The sequence below is a fragment of the Camelus bactrianus genome, chromosome 30 (genome assembly GCF_048773025.1).
Source record: "Camelus bactrianus isolate YW-2024 breed Bactrian camel chromosome 30, ASM4877302v1, whole genome shotgun sequence".
Classification (NCBI taxonomy): Eukaryota; Metazoa; Chordata; class Mammalia; order Artiodactyla; family Camelidae; genus Camelus; species Camelus bactrianus.
Window position 1 is genome coordinate 17,216,568 of NC_133568.1, and position 23,682 is coordinate 17,240,249.

At 41.0% G+C, this 23,682-nt stretch overlaps 1 protein-coding gene across 15 annotated transcripts in view; it reads left to right on the forward strand.

The window, feature by feature from the left end:
• NEDD4L (NEDD4 like E3 ubiquitin protein ligase) overlaps positions 1-23,682 on the forward strand; it is a 299,031-nt gene that overhangs the window by 157,545 nt on the left and 117,804 nt on the right. For 7 of the 15 annotated variants that reach the window (XM_074355280.1, XM_074355281.1, XM_074355285.1 and 4 more), the window contains 3 exons: positions 4,660-4,741; positions 7,334-7,372; positions 9,903-9,956. In XM_074355280.1, coding sequence (XP_074211381.1) covers positions 4,660-4,741; positions 7,334-7,372; positions 9,903-9,956 — 175 coding nt within the window. Of the gene's footprint in view, positions 1-4,659; positions 4,742-5,721; positions 5,965-7,333; positions 7,373-9,902; positions 9,957-13,160; positions 14,885-23,682 lie in introns of those variants that run through there. The other 8 variants (XM_045521486.2, XM_074355284.1, XM_074355283.1 and 5 more) reach the window with 8 other exon arrangements.

Consider the following 23,682-nt stretch of genomic DNA (forward strand, 5'->3'; position numbering starts at 1 on the left):
CCTCATTCTTGAAACCTGGTTGAGGTCAGTGCTGGCCCATGGTCCTGCTGTCTTTCTATTAGAAATGGTGGGAGCAGAGGCTCAGAGAAAGGAAACAGAATTTTTAGCACTGGGCTCCATGTTAAGAATGAACAAAACAACAGTTATATAAAATAGATCTTCTCTGAGAAGTTTTGCAAATCAGAATGGATTTTTGGCCTAGATTTCTTGATGACTTCCTGTGAGAAAGCAGGTCCTTGTGGATTTTTTCTAACTGGGTGTCTTGGCATCTGTTAGTCTCCTGAAGATTCCATTCCAGTTGACAGGATCTGTCTTGTAGCCATTGCTTTCATGCAGAGTTTCTGGTGTGGCTCATATGTCCAAAATAAGGTGACATCTCCATTCTCTCTTTTTCCCCTCAGAAGTAATCTTTTGTATACGGATGAGGTGTCTTGTTTCTGAGTGAATCGCTCCAATCTCCCATCCAGGTAGTTTTTTCCTTCCAGACCTTACATACTCATTGGAAAATACAGAGGAACCTAAGATCCTTCATGACGCATTTTGTAGTTTGCCCAGCTGCCCAGCTGCCCAGCTGCCCACCCTAGACATGTGGATTTGGAGGCCAGGTCTGACTTTCCCTCTCCTAGTTTAAGTGAAACGAAATCATCAGGATTCTCCAGTAACAGACCATGAGCATTTGATTGGCCCATGCAGACTTAAGTACAAATGGGTCATCGTGGACACAGAGCAAAAGATTCCACAGCACACTCTCATGTGATGGCCTAATTCGTCAAGAGAGCCCAGTGAAAGGACTCTGGTTATAAAGGCAAGGTCTTAAGCGGTGCCTGGGAATTCGTACTTGTCTCAGAGTGGTGAGGGCTGCCTTGTCAGTGGGTGCCTCCTGCTCTTCTGTGGGCCACGTTGCTGGTCCAGTGAGGGACTGAAGCCACAGCACTGTTGTGTAGTTTGGGCCTCTGCACACAGTCATCCAGGCCTAATAGTTAGCGATGGGCACGACCTTCTCTCTCCTGACCCCCTCGCCGCGTTCAGCTGTCCCCCAGTTCTTGTGAGTACATCTTGTGAGCACTGGTCCTTTCTTTTTGACCCTCACTACCTTTGGGTTTGGACCTTTCTCTTTGGTGCAGAAGCCTTCCAGCTGGTCTCCCTGCCTGCTGTTTCATTCCCTTGTAATGAGTCTGATCCTGAATCTTCTTTATTTCCACAACCCCGTGATGGTGATGACGACGATGGTGGCAGTGGCTAACATTTATTGAGTGCTTACTGTATGTCAGGCACTATTGTCATTTTCATCTTACTAACAGCCTCCTTACAAAAGGAAAGTACTGCTATTGTCCCCAACATACAGGTGGTGAAACTCAAGCACCAAGAAGCTATATGAGTTTCCCAAAGTCATACAGCTACAAATAGTGGGAGCCAAGACTGAGCCCCAGTGGTGATGGCCAGCTGCTTAGTTGCATGCTAGGTTCCTTATGATTTGAGCCGGGGGCCTTTCTCCAGCTGCCTCTTCTCTTGGAACCTTCTAGAGTTGATCTGTGCCAGTGTTAATGTTCATAACTCCAGCTCCCAGCTGTCACCGGACCTTTGCTCAGGCTCTTCCCTCTGTCTTCCCTCTGTCCATTCAAGTGTCTTGGTCCTCCCCTGTCTCAGCCTTACATAATGGCAGAGATGCCCAGATGGACCAGTGCATGGACATCACCTGGGATACTTGACAGATGCAGATCCCCAGGTCCCAAGCCTGGAGATTGTGATCTAGTAGGTCTGAGGTAGGGCCAGGCACCCGATTACAGGTGACACTGGTGTGCACAAGGTCAGGAACCACTGCTGTGGAATGTTGGGTCCCAGGGTACTTGACACACTCAGTCACAATCATTGCTTTACTTCTGTGCCCCATTCAAATGGGGCAGGGACAGTGTCTTTTATTTCTGATGCTCTTGTCCTTGCCTGGAATATAGCAGGCACTCAGTTCATACTAGGATGGTGTTTGAATCCATTATCAGTTTGTTTCCTTTTAAAGGCTGAAAAGAAAGAATGTTAATACCTAAACAGCTTCACTACGCAGAGAAAACGAAAGATTTACAAAACAGAATTTCTCTTCGAAACCACAAAGCACTGAGCTTCTTAGTAATGTTACTGCCAGCCCTGAGTGGTACTGCACACCAACCACCAGGACAGTAACTGGTTGCCAAGATAAGATTACCAGTTTGATCATCTCCACCCAGACCCCGCGGGGGCAGGAGTAATGAAGGAGCATGGAATACTTGGTGTGCTGTGGTTGGCCACACACCCCCCCCCCAGCCCCGTTTATACTGTGAGGTAATCGGTGTCAAGTCAGATCAGCATTCACAGCAGAAATAGGGGGCTCGGGAGGAGCCACAGAGAACCAAAAAAGTAAGAGAGGAAAGAATAGAGATCACAGTTATAACGGCTGTTTCTTGGCCAGTCTTTCACGTAGACACCCTTGGCTCTTATCTCTGCTTGGATGAGCACTCAGGACAGGCCCAGACCCGCCGGCCTTGTCACAGCTGGGAGACACTGTCCAAGACTCAGAGACCCCACCCTCCACCCCCAACTGCATGTGTCACTTACTGTGAACTATTCAGGGGCTATAAACTGAGGTAAATAAATGATTAGAAGAAGAATGTGGATGTTCCATTAAAGCGAGTGCCTGGCTCTTTATTGCAGTTACATAATAGGCAGCAATCAGGATAGCCAAGGGCCATGAAAACAAGAGATGGCAGTCAGCAGAGTTTATTGTGTTCTCTGTAACGTGGGATCATATGTGTGTGTGTGTGTGCGCGCGCACCTCCACAGCATCCTGGGAGCCTGTTCTTGAGATAACAGAGATATCAGGCTGTGAGCTTTTTTTAGCAATGGCTTGGTGGCTGGAAATAGAAAATGGGTTTCGATAGCTAAAAAATTACCCTTTTCAAATAACTCATCTAGAACAATGGTTCCGAGAGCATGATTCCTGGATCAAGAGCATCAGCCTCACTGGGCATTTGTTCGAGATGCCAATTCTGCCATCCCAGCCCAGACCTATGAGATCTTTGGGGGTCTTCGGGGTTGGGGCCCAGCAATCTGTGTTTTGACTTCCCTCGTCCTCAGGCAGTTGTGATAAGCTAACGTCCGAGAACCACCGACCTGGAAATATACTGATTCATCACCCAGACCGTGGCTGTAATTAGGAAGGTCCTCCTGGGGTCTTTAGATTAGGTTGTAGCTCTTGATTCTTCTTCATTTTGAGGCTGAGCGTGTCCAGACAAGGAGACTTGGGTGTATTCTTTAATGAAATAGCGCCTGTAGCTTAAGGATAAGAAATCAGGGATTAATTAACACCTTCTTCTAAACCAGAATGTTAAAAGTACTTACTCATAATAAGAGTATTTACCCGTAATAGAATGTAACTGAGAAAATTCTGTTCCTGTTTTTTTTAAGGAGATGTGTTGTAGTTTCCATTAAGATGCATTTATGATTAATGAAGTGCTACATATATGCACCAACAGTATTTTTCAATGGCTTGTGATTTGTTTTTTGGATATCGAGTGTAGTCCTGTTACTACTAAGCTTTTCGTTTTATCACACGTTTCTCTTTCCTTAAGGGATTTCATGGCATGTTTATTGAGCTATCAATTAAAAACCAATATAGTCTTAAGAATTTTATGATACTCTGTGTAATCTTTAGAAATATCCTGAACATTGCAAAATAAGGGTTAATAGTCATGTTGTATTTAACTACAAAAGGATGGTTCTCAAATTGGCTAGAAATAACTCATCTACTTCAGATAATCAGATAAATGAAAATTTGGGGATTGAATACCTGAGAGCCCTTTCTATGATTTTAAGGATCTCAAGTAATTAGGAGAAACAGAAGAACCTGGATCCCAGATTCTTATAACTAGATTTGAGCTACCCCAGTAGCTTAGCAATACTAGACCCTGTGATGAGTGGATTTACCAAGTTCTTAGTAGATAATCCACAGTAAGTAATCCATTCAGTACACTTCTTGCTAAAAGTTAACAGTTTTCCAGGGAAATGATGGGGACTCTGGAACTTGAAGTCAGGAAACCTGAAATTTAATCAGAATTTTACTGAAATCTGTAACTTTGGATAGCTCTCTGTTGACTTCCTGGGCTTTAATTTTTTGTTTTTGAGTTTTTGTTTTTATCTATAAGATGATATGTGTTGGTTTAGATGAACAATGCCTGCTTTAGCTCCACTAAAAGAAAAAAATTTTTTTACCTAGAAAGTGGAAATCAGAATAGAAATAAGATGCAAACTAAATTTTCTAGCTAGATTTTGCTGGTCTGAACAAATTTTGTATGCCTTTTAATAAATTTTATTGTTTAATCTTCCAGAATCTGTGCTTAGAAAAAACTATGGCAGATTAATTCTTTTGAATTAATAGGGAAGATGATCTTTAAAGACAGAATATGAATTTCATGTTAGGTTTGCTTTTAAATAAACATCATTTGTTCTTGTTGATAAAAACTTTTCTCAGTATGTTTTCCTAGAAAGCATGTTGAAAATATTACTGCTTAAGTTTGTGAAATTTACTAAAGCAGGGTCATTAACTGATATTTTTGTATTTGCATTTAGGTTTTGACAACTTTCTTTTTTGTATTTGTAAAATGAAAAGTGTGATCCTGTTTTTTCTTACAGTGATCCATACGTGAAACTTTCACTGTACGTGGCAGATGAGAATAGAGAACTTGCTTTGGTGCAGACAAAAACAATTAAAAAGGTAAGTGTCCATCCTTAATTAAACTCCATTTAAGTCATAATTTAATGTGATTAAATTATGTGTTTGGGCTCATGTAGAAGTTTATATTTTAATTTTAAGGTGGCAATATTTTTAATTTAAGCACCTATCAGAATTAAATCTAAAAATTCAACAGAGACCAAACTTTTCAGTGTTAACCTAAGATAATGGGTTTTGGCTTTTAGTTAAATGACTGTAAAAACAGTATTAAAGCAAGCATTACTACAAGTAGCAGGTTTTTTTCCCTCCAAAGAATAAAGCAAAGCAAGGATTTGTTCTTGATGGCTTGTTAGCTTATGAAAACAAATTTAAAGTAATTTGAAGTACATTTAATGAGATGGAATGGCTTGTGGAATTGGTAGGCACAGAAGGAATGGTTTAACTTAAAACAAGTATGACTGAAGGAAGTAAGATACTTAGCTACGTGAAAACAAATTTTAAAAATTAGTAATAAAACTATGTAACTTATGTGTGTATATGTTTCACTTTTCCAAATTTTACATACACAACTTCAATTAAAGTTTTCTTTCCCTAATTATATCTTAATTCATCTATCCCCATGTTTTTATATACATCTATAAAATATATTAAACTGATTACTCCCTATTTGGGACATTTATTCAAGGTGCGTGTTTTCTATCAAAAGTCCCACCTGTGCTTCAGTATTATTTATGGATTACTGTTATTTTTCCCTCCCCACCTTTAGGGGGTAAACAGTCTAACACTGTGTGATAAGCAGTTTCTGGAGAGCAGGATGGCTTAAAAAAAAAAAAAGATACCTCCCCTGCTATTGTGCAGACTCCTGGGGTCTGTGGCCAGGGCGTTTTGTGTAAGGAATAACCCAGTGTGTCTTCCACCTGGCTTCTGACCGCGGCTAAAAATCAGTTTTGCAAACGGGAGCCGGTGTTTTGGTTAGGGGGGAGGATTCCTGCGAAGGACGGAGGCCATTGTTCCCTGTTGGGCGCTGTCACTGGTGCAGTTTCCAGTGGGGCGGGAGGCCCGCCTGGCAGGCAGGGCCGCCGGGGACCTGGTTGCCCGCCGGACGCGGAGGGAGCAGAGAACCAAAGCCACCGGAGCCGGCGATCCGGGAGACGGAAATGGTTTTCGTTCCCGAGGGGAGGTCCTCCTCCCTCCTCTCCACGGGAGAGGGTGTCGCCCAGTAGCTGGGGCTGCTCGGGCTGCCTCACTCGGCAGCCAGACTCCCGGTTAGTATTTCTGTGCTGCGCTCGGGTTTAAGAACTGTTTTCCTCCTCCTCTCCTTGTGGCCGGGTACCTGGTCCTTCATGTGTTTTGTGGTCTCACGTGGCTGTGTCCTTCCCTCACCTGTCCTTTGCCTCTCCGCCTCCGCATTTCTAGGAAGCCGGTCCCCGGGTCCCTGGGAGGGCTACAGCCCGGGGCAGGCCTGAGCCCGCGCCCCCCTCCCCGGTCCTCCCGCTCCCTCTCACTCATTACCATCCCCGGCTCCATTCATGCCTGGAGGTATGAAACCCCTTTATTTAGGGTTGAATTCACTGTGGAGTTACGGGTGGGGAAAGCACTGACTTTTTTTTTTTTTAAATGCCAGTTCGATGTTGTACAAATTCTGTGTTTATTTTACAGTGCTTTGTGTTATTTTGCTGCTCTTCGCCTTAGTATGTTAGAGGAAATAATTGATAAAGGCAAATATCATTCTAACTTAAAAATGTCTGTAGTCATTGGTGAGTCATTGTGATTTTTCAGTCTCAGATTTTTACATGTAATTTTTCAGAGATGTGTTTTGAGTATTATGCGTGTCCAAATGCACAAACATGTGTATATGTATTCTTTTCACAGTGTGTTTTGTCTTAGTTTCAAAGGATGTTTGACAGTCCACCTTTTGTCCAAGCTGAGGACAAAAGTATCCTTTCCATGTCCCTGTGAGATACATATTTAAATAGACTGATATGGAGATGGATGGATGGATGGATGGATGGATGGAGCGAGCAAAGGACTGAAGGATAGGTGGATGAATATTTTTAAACCTGGTTATTTTGGGGAAAAAATAATTCACTTTTGGTTTAGAACCAGCAGGGTTATTTTTTTCCTTCACATTATATAATCTGATCATTAGTATTCTTTATAAAATATTCTTTAGATTTCAGTATTTAAATAGTGAACACTTTCACCTTCTACCACCTGCCTCATTGCTCTCCAAAACAGATTTGTAGCAGGTTGAAGGAAGTAAACAAAGTTCACTTCCTTCTTGATGGAATAATCATGTCAATGTGAATTTCTTGAAGGATGTCTTTATATTTTTATGATGATGGCTCTTTGTAGGTCCCTGGTATTATTCCTTCTGGTTGATAGCATGGAATTTATGGTTTCTTTTTGATGAATCATCTGTTTTATAAATACATCCCCTCCCCATCTAGTTTGGTTTATAGTATAGTCTCAAATAATTGACTAAATGCTTCTTATATTGCCATTTTGAAAATCTTTTAGCTATTTTGTTTATGATTAAAAAAAATTTAAGCAAATATGTGGGTTGCATTGTACTAGTAACTGTTAATGTTTCAAAAGACTGCAAAAGAAATTACAAGATGATTTCTCTTCCAGACGCTGAACCCAAAATGGAATGAAGAATTTTATTTTAGAGTAAGTTTTTCTTTTTCTTTCTTTTCTTCTTCTTTCTTTCTTTTCTTTTCTGGTTTTTTTTTTTTTTTTTGTAATAGTTGTTATTGGTAGTTAGATTGTATTGCAATCCATTATATTGAGTGAAAGCTGTTAAATTTTTATCATGAAATTCCTTATAATATGAGAAACAGTTGGGTAGCTTCCTAATGTATCCCAAACTTTCAAAGACAAAAATCTGGACTTGTTTCATTTGGGGACATTCGAGTGAAACAAAAAGTTATCCAAAGACCATCTTTTAGATCTTCTATTCATATTTTTCTTTTGAAAAATAAGGTAAAATGTAATTAAAACAATAACCTAATTATTTCTATGAGACATGAGCCTAACAGAGCCAACATGATTAAAACCAAGCTAAAAATTACCAGTCATGTTCCAGTTAGGAAAGAAAACTTTTACAGTTAAAATATTCAGTGTGAGTGTATGTGTGTATTATAAATCTACTTCTGGAGTTTAAATATCACCAAATTAGGTAAAATTTCCTTAGGCTTTTATGTTTAATATCTAGAAGGCTATATGTAGAAATGACTTGAGTTCTATGGATTAATAGAGATGACTGTTCTGAGAGTTTTTGTGGTTGTTCCTTTTTTTTTTTTTGTACTGAAATTTTGAAAATATTAAAGTGCTCAGCTATTTAATGGAAAAGATTTTTTTCTCTTCAAGTTGAGTTAATTTTAATTGTCTGAATAGCTGTGGTATTAAAAACTGCTTTACCTCCAGACATGCTCCAGATGAGATCTGATTAGTATAGATTCCCAAAGGACAAGGTTACCATTAGAACCATTATAATTGGTCCTGATTTCTTCCTTTCAATCACAATAGTAGTTTATTTTATGTGCTCCAAACTTAAGACACTGTATACAACATCTGTTTTCTGTTACGTTCAGAGCTAAATTATGGCATTGGTATTTTAATACTTGGTGAGATCCTGTGTGTAGCCTTTACCAGATGTATTTTAAATTACTCTCTGAAGGACTGAAAAAGTGATGGGGCAGATAGGTGCTATTGGGCCCTTCGTTAACTCAGATACAACTTTCCATTGGGGATACTCCAGATGACTTAAACTTCTTTCCGTTTCACACCTTGGCCACATTTATGTAAATTGTAGTAGATCCAAGATTTTTTCCAACTTACCTTAGCTCTAAACATATATAAACTCTATTTTGTTTTTTGGCATTTTTAAAAACCGTTTTTGTTGTATTCATTGCACAGTTCTTTACTGAGCGTCTACTGTGTGCCAGCATGTGCCAGGACCTGTGGGTAGTCAGCAGCACACCTGTGGGTAGTCAGCAGCACACCCAGCAGCACTGGGCTGAGAGCAAGCCGAGAGGTCAGAAGCACAAGTCGTGTTCTCTGTTCCGTCAAAGGTTATGTCACTTAATTCTGCATGGTGAAGCAGCTGACACTTTGTAGCAGTAGACATGGGTCCCACATCTGGCTCTACCACTTACAGCCTTTCTGCCCCTGGAGAAGCTGCCTGAGGACTGGCACCCCCCCCACGGGCTCCCTTCTCACTAGGAGACAGGCATCCTCACTTGATAGGGCTGTTTCCAGGATTTACGGGCCACGATAGAAATGAGAATGCTTCCTACCACGTCTCGCACGTGGTTGCTACTTAACTAAGTGATCCTTGAGTCTGAATGATGATTCCTGTTATTTTGGTGAGGTTTGGGTAAAGAGACAGAAAAGAAGCAAAAAGACATCATCAAAAGCCCAGTAGCTCTGACGCTGACCCCACAGTTGCTGGAAGTGGGACCATCTTTGATTTCTTTGTCTCTCTAATGGTTCAGAGCTTGGGCTCTGAGGAAGGGCAGGCCAGACCGGTGGGCATCCTGGTTGCCTTGCATCCTAGCTGTGGGCTTTGGGCAAGTCACTTCATCATCTTGGTCTCAGCTCCTCCTTTGTAAATTTGAGTGACAGTTACACATCATAGGGTTGCTTTGAGACTAAATGAGATCACATGTTTTTGATGTTTAATGAGGAGATAATAGCCTAAAAAGTATTCACAGAATGGAAAAAAGCTGCTTTCCCTATTTTTTATTATTATTATTATTATTATTATTATTATTATTATTATTATTATTATTATTATTATTATTATTATTATTATTATCATCATCATTGCTGTTATTAGCCTTAAGAAATTTCCTCAGGCATAGACCTTTGTGAGGATGTAGTCTTGGTCTGCAGGCATGAGGATGCCTTTTTAGGGGAGATTAAGGAACTTTTAAGAACTATTTAGAATTATCATTTCTTGTGTTAGAAAGGCAGCTTGAAACAAGCATTTCCTTCTTCTGGTATGCCTAAATAATAAGTGTAGAAATCAGGTATTAGAAAATTTGATTTAGTAGATACAGGATTTCCAGAAGAGCAAGTGGTTTATATTACACAATTCATTTGGGCACATTATAAAGTATTTTATTCTTTCAGTCTCTTATTTCATTCTTTGAATTATTTATGCCCATTTAAAAAATATTATTTTCGTCCTTTATAGGTAAACCCATCTAATCACAGACTCTTGTTTGAAGTATTTGATGAAAACAGATTGGTAAGTGGGTCCTGATTTTTAATTTTTGCTTCATTTTTTTTAAAAACAAATTTTTAGAGAAGCATCTTTTTAAAAATCTGTATTTATGTTGTATTTCTGACAGTATAAATGTCTTTCAAAATAACATTTTTTTTGTCCCATTACTAGTTTAATGTTCATAATTCAAACAAATATTTTTGTATGGGTAGGACAAAATTTACTTGTATATGCATATGTTTTTCATCATAGTTAATATTGTGAAAGTCACACCAGTGAGACATCAAACCGTACATGCTTCTGCTCTTCTGTTGGGGATAGAAAATGGTAGGCAAATCTGAGGGGCCGTTACTCATGTAAATGAACCTTTCAGGGTTTTTCTGTATCAGCCAGACTGTAAGACTGTGACATGTTCAATAGTGAATCTCTTTGGGAAAATAAAAATCTAATTAACAGTATATAGCAAAAAGTGAATATATATTTAGCAGGTAAATTAAGCTGTATTTAAAAAGTGGTATTTTCTCAAGGGAAATTGGTAGAAAATACCTTCGAAGAACCAGAAATCTGCCTGAGGCATAAAACTGGTACGTTCTAACATTTTCTATAGATTGATAGTTATGTGTATACATATATACATATATATATATGTACGTACATACGTATGTACATATATATATGTAACTGACATAACTTAGATTTCATTTTAGAAATGGAATTTCAGAAACAAAATTCAGAATGCTTGCTTAAAGCATGTTGCCAGATTTAACTCCCTGGAATGTATACATTAAGTATCCATGAGCCAAATGTTCCAAGTATGAAAATGAATATTATTATGATATGTTTAAGCTTTTAAAGTACTCAGAAGTGGTATTACAACTCAGTGTAGTCAGTTGCACTCAAATTTACTTTCCCTGAAACTTATGTACCGTTGTCCCTGAGTATCCATGGATTGGTTTCAGGACCCCTGCAGATAACAAAATTCAAGGATGCTCAAGTCCCTTATATAAAATGAAATGATATTTGCTTATAACCTACACACATCCTCCTGTATACTTTAAATCATCTCTAGATTACTTATGATACCCAATACAATGTAAATGCTATGTAACTAGTTGTCTACATGAGGCAAATTTGAGTTTTGCTTTTTGGAACTTTCTGGAATTTTTTTTCCCTAAATAATTTTGATTCACGGTTGAATCCAGAGTGCAGAATGCATGGATATGGAGGGTCCAACTGTGTATTATTTGCTCAAAAGAAATGTTTTTATGAAACCTTCTTTCTGCAGAATTCAACTGAAACTACAAGTTTTTGAATAGCTTGAGTTTAACACAATATTTGATCTGGAGGAGCGTTACAGTACAACTCATTTAATTCCCTGTTCTTGTAAATGAAACAGCTGGGTTTTGGAGCCCTTATGTAATTACATACCTGCTGGTCTCCTAAGTCTCAGGCCAGTGTCAGTGAATAGCGAGGGCTTTAACCCTTAGCATTGAACTTGGGAGTATATTTGATCTTGTGTGCCTGGTATTATTCTCCAAATTAGAAAGCCAACAGATGCTCGCCTACCATCCTGATACCTTTTCTAGTAAAATACGTGGATTCTCAGTGGCTTTGTGTTGAACTCGACATTTTGTACCTTGGGTGATACTTAGTACTGAATAGCTAAATCACTTTACCTCTGTGTATGAAGTTATTTTCTTGTTAAATCGAATGGAAAATTCTGCTTGAGGTTGCAGTTCGTAGCACTCCATCTCTCATCCAGCAAACATTGAACTAGGCAATGTTCAGCAGAGTAACAGTAAGTCCCTGGAGACACAGACAAAGCCACAGGCTAACCTTTACTCCTTCACTTATTGCGTATAAAATGCTTCTTCAAGGTGAAGAAACGGTCAGCTTTGAGGAAAAATTGCATCTTGTCAGATGTGTTTTAACTAATTATTTTTCTATTAAAGGAAATTCACTGTAAAAAAAATTATTTTTTGTTTCCCATTTCCATTGTCTAAAAGAATGACTTGCTGAGATGACCTTGCTGTGGGCCCTCAACTGTACTTCCAAGCCAAAAAGGGCTTTGAATGCAGAGCTCTAAGAAATCCCATGTGAATACAAACTTTATCTGAAAAACTGTGTTTTATGTACCTAGCTTTGCCCCAGGCCATCTGCAGTGTTGTTACTGTGCAGTGAATGCTGCTGGTAGTGGTTTTTTCTTTGTTGGCTGTTAATCCAGCTAAGACAATAGGTGACTTTAGCAGTACTTGGCAGTTTCAGCATGACACAAACCGGCTCCCATTTCCCTCAGAGATCATTTTTGGCATTTAAAACACGTGCCTTTAGAAAACAGCTTCGGATATATGTAAACACAGGGTTAATTCTCCACACCTCGGTCTCCAGAGCTGTTGACAAAGTCATACTTTGCAGATTTTAAAATAAACTTTTTGTCACTCTTTGTAGCTTGGTATTCCCTTCCCCTTATTTTTTTACTCCCTCCTAAATAAACCTCTTTGTTAAATAACTGATGTTTCTGGATCATGAAAAAGAGTAAGTTTAAAACACACAGAATATCTCCAAGTTAGCTACAAATCCGATGACAGCTTTTTGAACGTGGACTTTCACTTTTATTACTTAGGTCCTTTTTGGCCCTCCACAAAAAATAGCAGGATTCTATGTTTGTATCCCAACTGGGGTGATATTGCTGACTTCTTGCTGGGTAACGGTCAGCTCCGGGCAGCCTTTTTTCTGCTGGTATTTAAGTTAACTCATTTCAAAAACCACGTGCACACCCTTCTTCAGTTTTCCTTCTCTTTTTTCGGGGAGCGGGTATTGTTTTTTTTTTCCTCCTATCTGGCAGATGGGAGAGAATGTTTTCTCCAGCTGGGTTCCTTTCCTCTGCTACTACCATGTCTGAGAATCATATTATGTGTGAGATTGCCGCTGCCCCGCCCCTACCCCCATCTTTTAGGTGAAAAAGTGCCAGGAGGCAGACCACTGACTGGCAGTAAGTTCTGTCCCCTACCACTTATCTATTTTGTAACTTGTAGATCATGGTCTAATTATTTAGCACTGGAGGGACACTCATTCTGTGGGGTGTGTAATTGTATTTATAGTACGTTTTATTAGTTTGCATTCCATCATGGCAGTGCGGTGATATCATAAATAACAGAGGAACGTAACATCCGATTGCTCGTGAAAGGGTTTTTCCTGCAGCCAGGCATTTTCACTTGTCACTGTTTGGTTCAGTGGGAAAGGTGGTGGAATGCTGTGTGTGCTCCTGTGTTCGATGCCAGATCTCAGGCTCGCACTGGTTTGAGAGAGCCCCGGCGCCCTGCTTAGTTCGGGAAGAACTGTCCTGTGAGCGCGATGCGGTTAGATTTATAGCAGCATGGCTCGGAGTGTGTTTGCTGCCTTAGTCAGCTGTGAGAGCTCCCTGCTGGGGCCACTCCTGTCTGATGGAAAAGCAGCAGCTGGGAAGGTGCTGTTTCAGGCTCTTGCTGTTTAAAAAAAAAAAAAAAAAAAAAAGAGCGAGAGGGGGGAAAACTCCACTAAGTCCACAAGCTGGCATTGGAGGGGGAGACGGCGGTCATGTGGTTCTGGCCATCCTACCCTCTGTCACAGTGTGGATGAGAGCTTTTTGCTCTTATCCAATCATGCCTGGAATGCCGCTTGCCACTTGGGTTATTTCTGCTATCTGTCGCTCTTGGTGCCGCAGTGCTAACGGTTTGGCAGATGGGACACTTTTTCTTGGAGTTTGTGTCTTTGGTTTTTGACTTCTGGCAGCGTCGGGCTTGTTGTTGCCGCTCGCCCTCTCCCTCCCAGGCCCTCTGGGCACCATGGCCCATCGGCTTCGGTTTCATTTTGGCTCTAGTCGCAGCAACACAGCCCCCGAATCAGAGATCCTAGACCAGGAGAGAGAAGACGACTTTTTCATGGCATTCCACACGCTCCCGCGGAGAAGCGGCCCTCACCCCTTCACCCCGAACGGAGCGGAGGACGGCGGAGGCGGCCTGCAGGGAGGCGTGGGCGCGCTCAAGCGCAGCACGTCCATGTTCATCCCACAGCTCCTGAGCCCCGTCGACGCCCGTCCCACCCGGAGCTCGTCCGTGCAGATCTCGCTGCAGCGCAAAGCGGCCGACGGGGCCCCCGAAGGGTGCGGGCCGCCTGAGGGCCTGGACGGCGACGCCGGCTTGGCGTCTCGGGGCGGCTGCTCGGAGCCCGAGAGCCCGGACAGCTCCCCTCCCAGGGCGTCCAGGGCCCCGGGCCCGCAGGTCAATGGCACGTGCGGCCGCCGAGCACCGGGCCCCGCGGCCCCCGACGGCCGCGAGGAGGCCGAGCCGTCGGCCGCCCGGGGGCCGGAGGGCGGCGGCGGCGGCGGCGGCGGCGGGCTCCGCATCCAGCACCGCGCCTCCAGCGCCGACGTGCGCCAGGTGAGGCTGACGCCCTTCGGGGCTGATGGCCAGAGCAGCCCATCGGCGCCGGAGCCCAGGCGCTGGTCCCTGCAGCACGTTCCAGATGCTTCTGGAAGTTCCGGGAAGCGGTGCTTTGTCTTCCAGTTGCAGCAGCCGCAACCTGGTGCGCCGGGGCTGGGTGGGGACTTCAACTTCGGGTTCACTGGCACCAAGGGGGACAGGTTGGTGAGGTATCCCCGCATCCGGCTAGAGAGGAGCACGTCGTACCCCACGCAGCCGCGAGCCGAACGCGGGAGCCCAACAGAAGAGCGCGTTCTTCTGGGACACCCGGAGACGCCGCCTCGGGGCCGCAGGGTGGCTCCCGAAATCCACAGGACCAACTCCGTGGAAAGGTCGCCGCAGGGTCAGGGCTGCACGTTTAAGATCAGGCAAGATCAAAATGCAGGGCAACAGCATTTCAGGATTCTTGTGACTCGGGGGCCGGAGGAAGCTCCCCAGAGCCCCGAGGAGGATAACGCCGCCAGCTCTGGTTCCACGGGAGCCGGGGCCCCGGTAAGTTAGCATGCATTTCCGTGTGCCGGCTGATCGGAAGGGACTGATTCAAGCCCAGCAAGCTTATTCTGCAGCATAATTAAAGTAAACTCCATCATTCTCCCTTCTGGGAGTTTCCTTGCCTGGGGCCAGGGTAACTTAACGTTTCGCCGAGTTCTGGGACCCTGATTTGTGGTCCAGCCTTTGGTAGAGATCCATGAAACGAGTTAGCATTTCAGAAAATACCATTTCCTCAGGTCCTCACAGTCAGATAACTGCTTTGAAAATCCAGACAACCCTTTCTCAGTTTTTCCTTCCTCCTGAATAAAAAAATTTTTAAACTTTGTTACTTAAGTTGATCTGCCAGTGCCCCAATGCATTGACGTCGGAGATGCATTTAAAAGCTGTCTACAGCTACAGCCGGTGACACTACTTTGCTTTAAAAAATAATCAGTTCTGATACAAGGGGGACAATCTCGCCTTAAACTTGTCTAGTCTCTTAATAATTGTGTGAAAAGTTGGGCCAGTTTTTTCTAATGTCGTTTTAGCTCTGGAGGGCCATCCCTGGTTATATAATGTATTGTCTTAGTTTTTTCATCCCATTAAGTAATACTGAACAAGGGTCTTCATACTTGTGGGACAGGAAGAGATGTGTTTTTGGAGCAGATTGGCTTACAGGCCAAGGCGAGGCAAAACTGATTGGGGACTTGTTAATGGTCAGATTGCCCAGCCCTGCAATTTAACACTGCCCACTTGAGCGTCTAAGCTGGGCTGCTGTATATAGCATAGTAAGTGCCCTGTCTCCAGCTGTGGAAACAGACGCCCTGCAACAGATTCTGGCCTTTCTTGCTTTGTGTTCTTGCTCTCTCCCTTTCGGTGAAATGGAGCACAGAAAGACAGCTGCTCAACCCCACTGGGAAATGATGACTCTGCAGCTTGTATAGTTCGTTGGGGGATGAAAAGTTTCATCAGTTCGCTTTCTTTTACTAATAATCACTAGCCATTGAGTGGTGGGTTGTTGTTGTTGTTGTTGTTTTTAAGGGAAAACTCCTTATATTTTGAACTGGAAGTTTTCTCCCCCTGAATTTCGTGATTGCTGGTTTGAGGATATGACTCTGAAGTATCTAGGAGACTTTTGGTCTGGGTTTCAGTTGTAAATTGTGACTTTTCAAAGTGAATGGCTCAGTATGGCTGTGGAATTGTATCATCTTTTATTGCTGTGTATTGAGAGGTATTTTGGACGGTTTGAGTAAACTTTACCACTGCTCCATCATTGGTTTTCACCATTTTAGAGGTATAATCAGATGCTAAAGGCAAATATTATATTATTCTTGGTGTTATATAACTGTTTCTTTTTCTTTTCCCTTCCATAAATCCTTTTCATTATTCCTAGCCCCTTTTATTAGGAAATACCTGAGTGCTTTTTCTTAGCCTGAACCGATACCGTTTTTATAAAATGGTACAAATTTCAATAAAATTTTGATAATAACTTGTGACCTTCAACCCACGAAAGTTCCATCACAAGTGTAGGCTTCAAGGGGCAGTACAATTCCACGCTGAATTTGGACCACTTGCCACATGAAGATTGACAAAATCCATTTCCTAAAGCTTTGATAACTTCAGATACTGTACTCAGTTACAGCATCAGAAATTTAAATCATTTTGCAGTTAAATGTGAGGTAGGATGAATTTACATAGTTAGTCTCATTTGGTTTGAAGTTTCCATTGTAATTAAAAAACAAACATACCAAAGATTACATGTAATTTACATACAAAGACCATTCTAGCCATCACAAGGACCATACTGGGGAAAGCAGAATTCTTCCAATTAGGAAATGTAAGTTCTAGAATAAAGAGCTTTTCTTGAAGATTAAGTCCCATTTCATCCACAGCAGTTTTCATTTTCATGTCTGTATTTTTGTACACTTACATAAATTTGTAAGTGGTTGGTAGGAAGCTGGTTTTCTTTTAGAGCAAAACTTCATTCCTTCAAGAAGCAAAAACAAAACTTGTCGCATAACGAAACTGTCTGCTCCATTCAACACTTGGTCTGCGTTTCATGCTGGCAGGGGTGTTAAGTGTAGGAGCAGCTGCCGCGGCCTTATTTATCTTGAGGGAAAACATTCACTTGGGCGTCTACAGTCTGGCTGCCACCAGGCTTTTTTGACGTTTCAAGTATCTGCTGCTTTGGTCCGAAGGACATTTCATTATTCGTTTACATGAAAAATCGACTGCAGTCTGGTTTTTGAATGATGTCAAAAATCTTTCTTGATGGGGGAAAAAACCATTCCAGATTCCTTTTACAAATATGCTCGTATTTCATGGTCCTATGCCTTAGACCGTATTATGAGGTTAACTTGTTGAGTACTTTTCTGTCTGTGCCTCTCAAACATCTAGTCATGAATTAATCTAAAATGCATCATGATTCTAAAAAATGTTAATCAGAGTCCTAGGAAAAAATACATTGGAAGCCCTTGGGACTGTAGATTTTTTTCCACCCGGTCTGACACCTCAGAAAAGTAGAATTGGTTCTTACATTTATTGGTTCTAATCAGTTATAATATTTCAAGATCTCAGTCAGTTCAGTTTGTGGCATATTCATGGTCATTTAATGGATCATTTCGTTATTTTCTGAGATTAGTTTTTTGAATTCCTGAGTTTGGTTATGAGCTTCTTAACTGCATGACAGTTACCCTGAGGCAGTGGGCTCACCATTTACCAGCATTTGTGTCCACTTTCAACACACTTCCATGTGGAATGACTGCAGGACTCTGTGTCTTAAAGGCTTCAGGAGCCCGTTTTCTAATCCCATTATTAATGTCACTAAGTGTTTAAGGTCCGCTGGGTCCTTGGAAAGTTTCTGGGACTATCTCAGTTTCTTGCTGACACAGAATTCATAACATAAGCAGACTTAAAAGGGCCCAAGGGGGGGGGGGCAGAAACACACATTCTGACACCCACTGCATACACGTTTTGATTTCCATCCCAGTTCTCTGAACTTGTCCCTGTGCCTTCTCAGTGGACAGGCACTTCTTAGAAGTAGGGTAGTGGTCTTTTGTGATGAGAAATTCCTTTTGCTGAGCGACAGAGGAGTACCCCAACTATTTTTGGTTCGGAGGAATTTTAGTTTGAATCTCTTTCAGAGAAGTGATCTGACTGTGCAGAACGTTTTTGACATGTGTTAGTTGGTATCTCTTTTTTACCTTAAAAAAAATAATTCTAGGACTTTATGTATAAATCACACCTTTCTTTAAAACCATGATGTAGTGGAAGAGAAAAAAGTTAGTATTCCATCTTGGTTTCTGGTTGGATTCCGTAAACTTTTTTCCCCTGGGTAGCTCTCTCAATGTGGTTATATATGAGAATATTCCTGTATTAACTCTCAGGGATGTTTTGAGAAGTGTAGGCAGTGCCATGGGTGTGTGTGTATACACACAAACATACAGGACTTGCAGGTGATAACTCATGTTTCTGTAGCAATTGAGAATTTGAAGAGTGCCTGCCTTTATTTTGCTTAGTCTGTATAACCATCCCACGGTCTCACTCGGCCTTCCCAGCCATCATGTGAAATAGTTTACTGTTTCAGATGTAGGTATGTGATACTGTCATTAGGTGTGACAACTAGTATTCCATCATATCTTTTTGTGTATATGTAATGGAAATTTTAAAAATACATGTATCTTTGCACAGTTAAAAAGCCTATGTAGCCAAAATGCAATTTAGTGCTTTCTGTGATGGGACATTTTAATGTTGAAAGCTTTAGAGGTGCCTTGGATTTGGTGCCTGGGAGCACTGCCCTGATGGACGGGACTGGGCAGATTGTTGACTTGTCCTGGAGGGGTTAGACTCCCTCATCAGTGAAAAAGGCTAAAAACATCCGACTCACAGGTTTCTGGTGAGTTTTAAATGAGGTGTTTTTTCCCTTCTTAACCAGGTATCTGTAATGTGCAAGGGAGGTAATTAGGTTAACTATGAATAGTCGCTTTTTGACCACATAGCATTAGACACAGGGCAACATGGATTTAAGGCATACCTGGAAATGTTTACTTCAGTGACAAGCTTTGATGTCCTTCGTGCTGTCATCTCATCTTCCCTGAGTATTTGCCTCTTGGATAATCAGCATCATAGAGCCTTAACATTGCCCTGTGATGATGCAGTCCTTGAAAAGATTTGAGTTCATGTGTGGGCTATGCATTGTAGAAAAGGACCTTTAATTGTGTCTGCTCCATTGAATTTTGAAACTTAAAAATATTTCTGCTGGCATTTCAGGCCCCTTACATTTTTACCATGCCATTTTGATTATGTTTCTAGCATGCCATGTTTCCAGTTAAGTTGACTTTTCCTCCTATAGGCTGTGGCTTTTAAGCAGCAATTTAATGTTATCTGTACCATGTTGTCTGGTTTACAAATGAGGGCAGTATTTGGGAATAGGCTTTATTAGATACTCCTTTTAGAAGGTTTCATAAATGCTGCAGCTGCTTCTCTTGGCTAGCTTGGAGGCAGAATTCCTAGGTATTGAAATAAATTCACAGTTTTTAATACATGCTAATACGAAGATTGTTCTCTCTGCATAAAAGTTCGCAGTACCAGAAGAAATTTACTCTGTGTAAGAATTGTCTTAAATTTAGTACATGTTTGGTCTGTCTGCATAGTCGATGGTTTAAAATTGAGGCTAATCTAAATCGTAATCTATTGGTGTAATTTGAAATGATCAAGTGGATTTTTTAATAAAAATAATTAACTGCATATTATTACTGCTAAGGTGAATTAATGCCATAAGTATATTGACCTTCTTAAACCCACAATACTACTACTAAGACATTTGCAAAAATGAGGAAAAAGCAGGAAATTCATAAAGTTGTTGAAACTGTTGATTAAATGCACGAATACCAGAATATCTGGTAGAAGAATGCCAAAAGAAGCTCGGGAAACCCATTCCCCACCTGGCTGGTGATCATTCAGAGGTTTAGTATCCTGTCTGCGATCATCCAGTTCCCTCAGTTCATACCAGGCAGCATAATATTCCATGTCCTACACAAGAGAGGATGCCAGGACAGTCCACCTGCTGTGTGTACTCAGCTCCCATTTAAAGAGGAAAAAAGCCTAAAAGGATAGTGTTGAAAATATTAGCTAAAATACATGTTGCAGGAGCTTGGTGATTTTTCTGGGCAGATGGAAATTATTGAAAGATTTTTAGAAATAATCTTGACTCAGTATGCATCATGGATACATGTTCCTGGTGGATTTTCCTTTTGAATCTCCTTTGATTTTTTTTTTTTTGGCTACTGCTTGTTTGGGCAAACTGGGATACAGAGGAATATAGGAGAATAAGTAAGTGAAACAGGTGGCCTGCCTGAGTGGGCCTGAATTAAATTGTCAGTGTCCTGACTGTTTTGTGCTGTGTCCTGAGTTGACACCTCGGTGGTCTCTAGGCATCACCACGTTTTAACAGGAAGTTCAGCTTTCGGGATGGAGGATGAAGTAGATTGAATTTCAAGAAGCCTGCTTTTTATATACCCTGATCATTTTAGAATCAGGGACTGTTGTGGCCCTTTTGAATAGAGTGCTTCATGTGAAGGGAAAGGTTATAAAATGAAATGGTGTCATAAGTTGCATTGGAAGGGGTCCTGCTTTCTCTGGTTTGACTGTTGTGACCACACTTAGTGTTTCGATACTTCATATGAGTTCTTTTAGGCATCTGCCCATTCTTTGAAACCAGTCAGTGTTTATTTTAGTGATAAGTACTGTGCCCTTTACCTAGTAAGCAGGAAGTGAGGGAATTCCTCCAGGAGGTCAAGACCAGCCTTTTCCCAAGCAAATCTGCCTTTCACGGGTCCCTGGAATTTACGTGGCCTTCTTTTGGGACTTAATTTTTATAGATTGGAGTAACTGAAATGGCTTTTACTTCCCTCATATAATAACTTTGAGGAACCTGTTTTCAACCCATGAGCTTTTATTCTGTTCTTCTTTCCTTCTGGGAGGCTGGAATAGGGTAGGGCACTATTACATGAAGTATATGATGATTCAAATAGTTTCATAGATACACAGTTTCTTTTTCTTACTCTCTGTAGGTCGGTGCAGAACTGACAGACTTTTAAAATGCATTTAATGACCCATTTATGTCCTAACTCATCCATTGCCTTGAGAGCATTTTGAAAGCTTCATAATTATACCTGTTGAGGATTTTATTTCATATTCTTTTAAAGTACATGACTAGGTATTTGACTTTTGAAGGGAGATAAAAAGCTACTGTGGTCCAGATTTTTTTAATTGAGTTGAATAGAAAAGTTGAGGTGGCGTAGGAGTATTGGAACATATCTGCTAAGTTCCAGCCAAAAAACCTCACACTTCTTCAAAGTGGGGAGCTTTTCAGGCCGGGAGCTCTGCTGTAGCACTAACGAGTCTCAGACTTTTTCCTAAGGAGTTAGGCTGAGTTGAACACTGCACACTGACAGCATTGCTCTGACAGCGTTCTTTGTATTATCTGTCTCATGAATAAAAGTGCCTAAAGGTTACTGTCTCTTCAGTATGTATTTACTGATTATGCTTTTCCACTTGAAAAAAGAGATTCTAAATTGTAATGTAATTTTAAACATGTTAATGCAATTTTAATATTTAAATTTACTTCATCTCTACAGAAGCTATGGTTTTTTAATCCTGATACAATATTCTGCACATTGGCATATATTATGAGGATGCCCAGATGCTGTAGCAAAGGACAAGCAATGAATCTAGTCTTAATAAACACAGTGTGCCTAAGGGCCAGCCTGCACCCTCGGGGGAAGTTATATTAGCAGAAGATGCTCCTGTGTTCTGCAGTATGGTATTCTTCTCTGACAGATTATGCAGGAGTCATTTTTTAAATTTTATATTCATAAACTTACAGAGCTGTGAGTTTCCTTAGGAATTATATAGGCCAATTCCTTCCCAGATTAAAGATGAGGAAACTGAGGGCATTATTTTCACAGTTACAGAGAGTATCCTTTTTATCCCACAAGTATGCAATAATTATTTTTGAATATATGGCATGTGAAGTACTCTACTTCCTAATATTGGAATACAGAAGTTTGGGAAGCCTGGGTTGTAGAACTTTCTGTGCAGCAGACTGGACAGCTGAGATGAGGCCGGCCCAGAGGGGGCACTGATTCTCGGTAACAGGCACAGTGCAGGTGCTGACACCCAGCACTGGCGACGGGGGATGGATTGCTTACACATGGGACAGGATGCCGTGGGTCATGATGGACAGGAATGATGTCAGGAAGGGGAAGATGGGGACTGGACCCGGAAAGGAGACCAGGATTTGTGTCAGTGGGAGGGGCTGTGTTTGAAAAACTGAAGGTAGAAACCAGCAGTGATATGGTTTCCATTTTGCCCCCAAATTTCCTTAATCATGATTAGCAAGTTTCAACAAATTGCTTTTAATGTGGAAGGCTACTGAAGAATTTGGGGGCATGATTATCAGCATCAGTAATTCCTCTTTCCCATCAAATGTGGAGTTGAATGAATCCCTTCCTTGCCTGCCTTCCTGCCTGCCTGCCTGCCTGCCTTCCATAGAGCTCTTCTGTGAGCACCTGCCCAGGGCCAAGGACAGAGAGACAGCAAGACAGTTCTTGCCGTTGAATGGTGCATCCACACAGGAATTAAACAGATGCCTGTCACTTTCATGGTAATGTCACATTGTAGGGCCATAACTGGAACAAAGAGGAAGCTTTTTCTCTGCAGATTTGACTCTGTTAACTTTATACATACGCTAGAGAATTCATCCTGAGGAAGGGCTAAAGAAAAGAATATTTAATGCATGTCTCTGCATTTCTTCCTGTTTGAAATATATTTTAATACAAGAAAATGTTAACCCTTACTCTTCTTTACAATATGGGAACTGTTAATTGTGTACAGTGCACACACTTAAATATCATATGCATTTAGATTTAACAAATAAGGAAAATAAACCACAGTTCCACCACTCAGATAAACCATCTCCACTTTTGTGTGGATACAGTCACTAAATAAAACTCATAACATTGATTGAATCTAACACCTAAACCTAGCACTAAGATAAATTTGAGATTTACCTAAATCTAGATTCTTAAATAATTTCATATAAAATGTTTCATACTGTAGGATAAGAAGCAGTTTTTTAAAAAATGAGTATCTGATCTGCAAAGGATGATACATTCCTAACCTTGGAAGCAGAAAAGGAAATCATGAAAGATGGACAGATTCAGCCATATTGAAAGTATTAAATGTCTGAACCGTGAAAAAAAGTAACTCAGAAAAACAACAGATGTTTTTCTTAGTGATTAATACGATTTTCTTACACAATATATCTTTTTAGCGTCTGTGAGTCTACTCACATATTTTGACTGACAGACCATTATCTATCTTGTAAAAAATTCTAGTAAATATTAGAAAAATACTGAGTTTCCCCACTGTCCTGATCCACTCAACCTCTGCATGGACAGGTAGATACATGTGGGCAAATCACACAGAGGAATTGACAATAAAGGCATAAAGGTCCAACCCCCAAGTTGCGTCACTTTGTAACTTTTACTTTATAAAGCTGATAACCATAATACATGAAATTGGGAGAATTTGTGGTTGAAATAGTCTACTCAGATTGCTAGTGGGTAGTTTTCATGGATTTGACTTGAGAGTGATTTTCATACATTTAAGTATTTTAAGATGATAAGGTAAATTATAGGTATAAAAATTCTTGTGTTTTGAAATATTGGAGTTAATCCAAATGAAGTTACACAGAAGCCTTTATAAAGAGATTTTTATTTTCTTATTAAGTGGGTTTGCTTTCCATACCATTACAA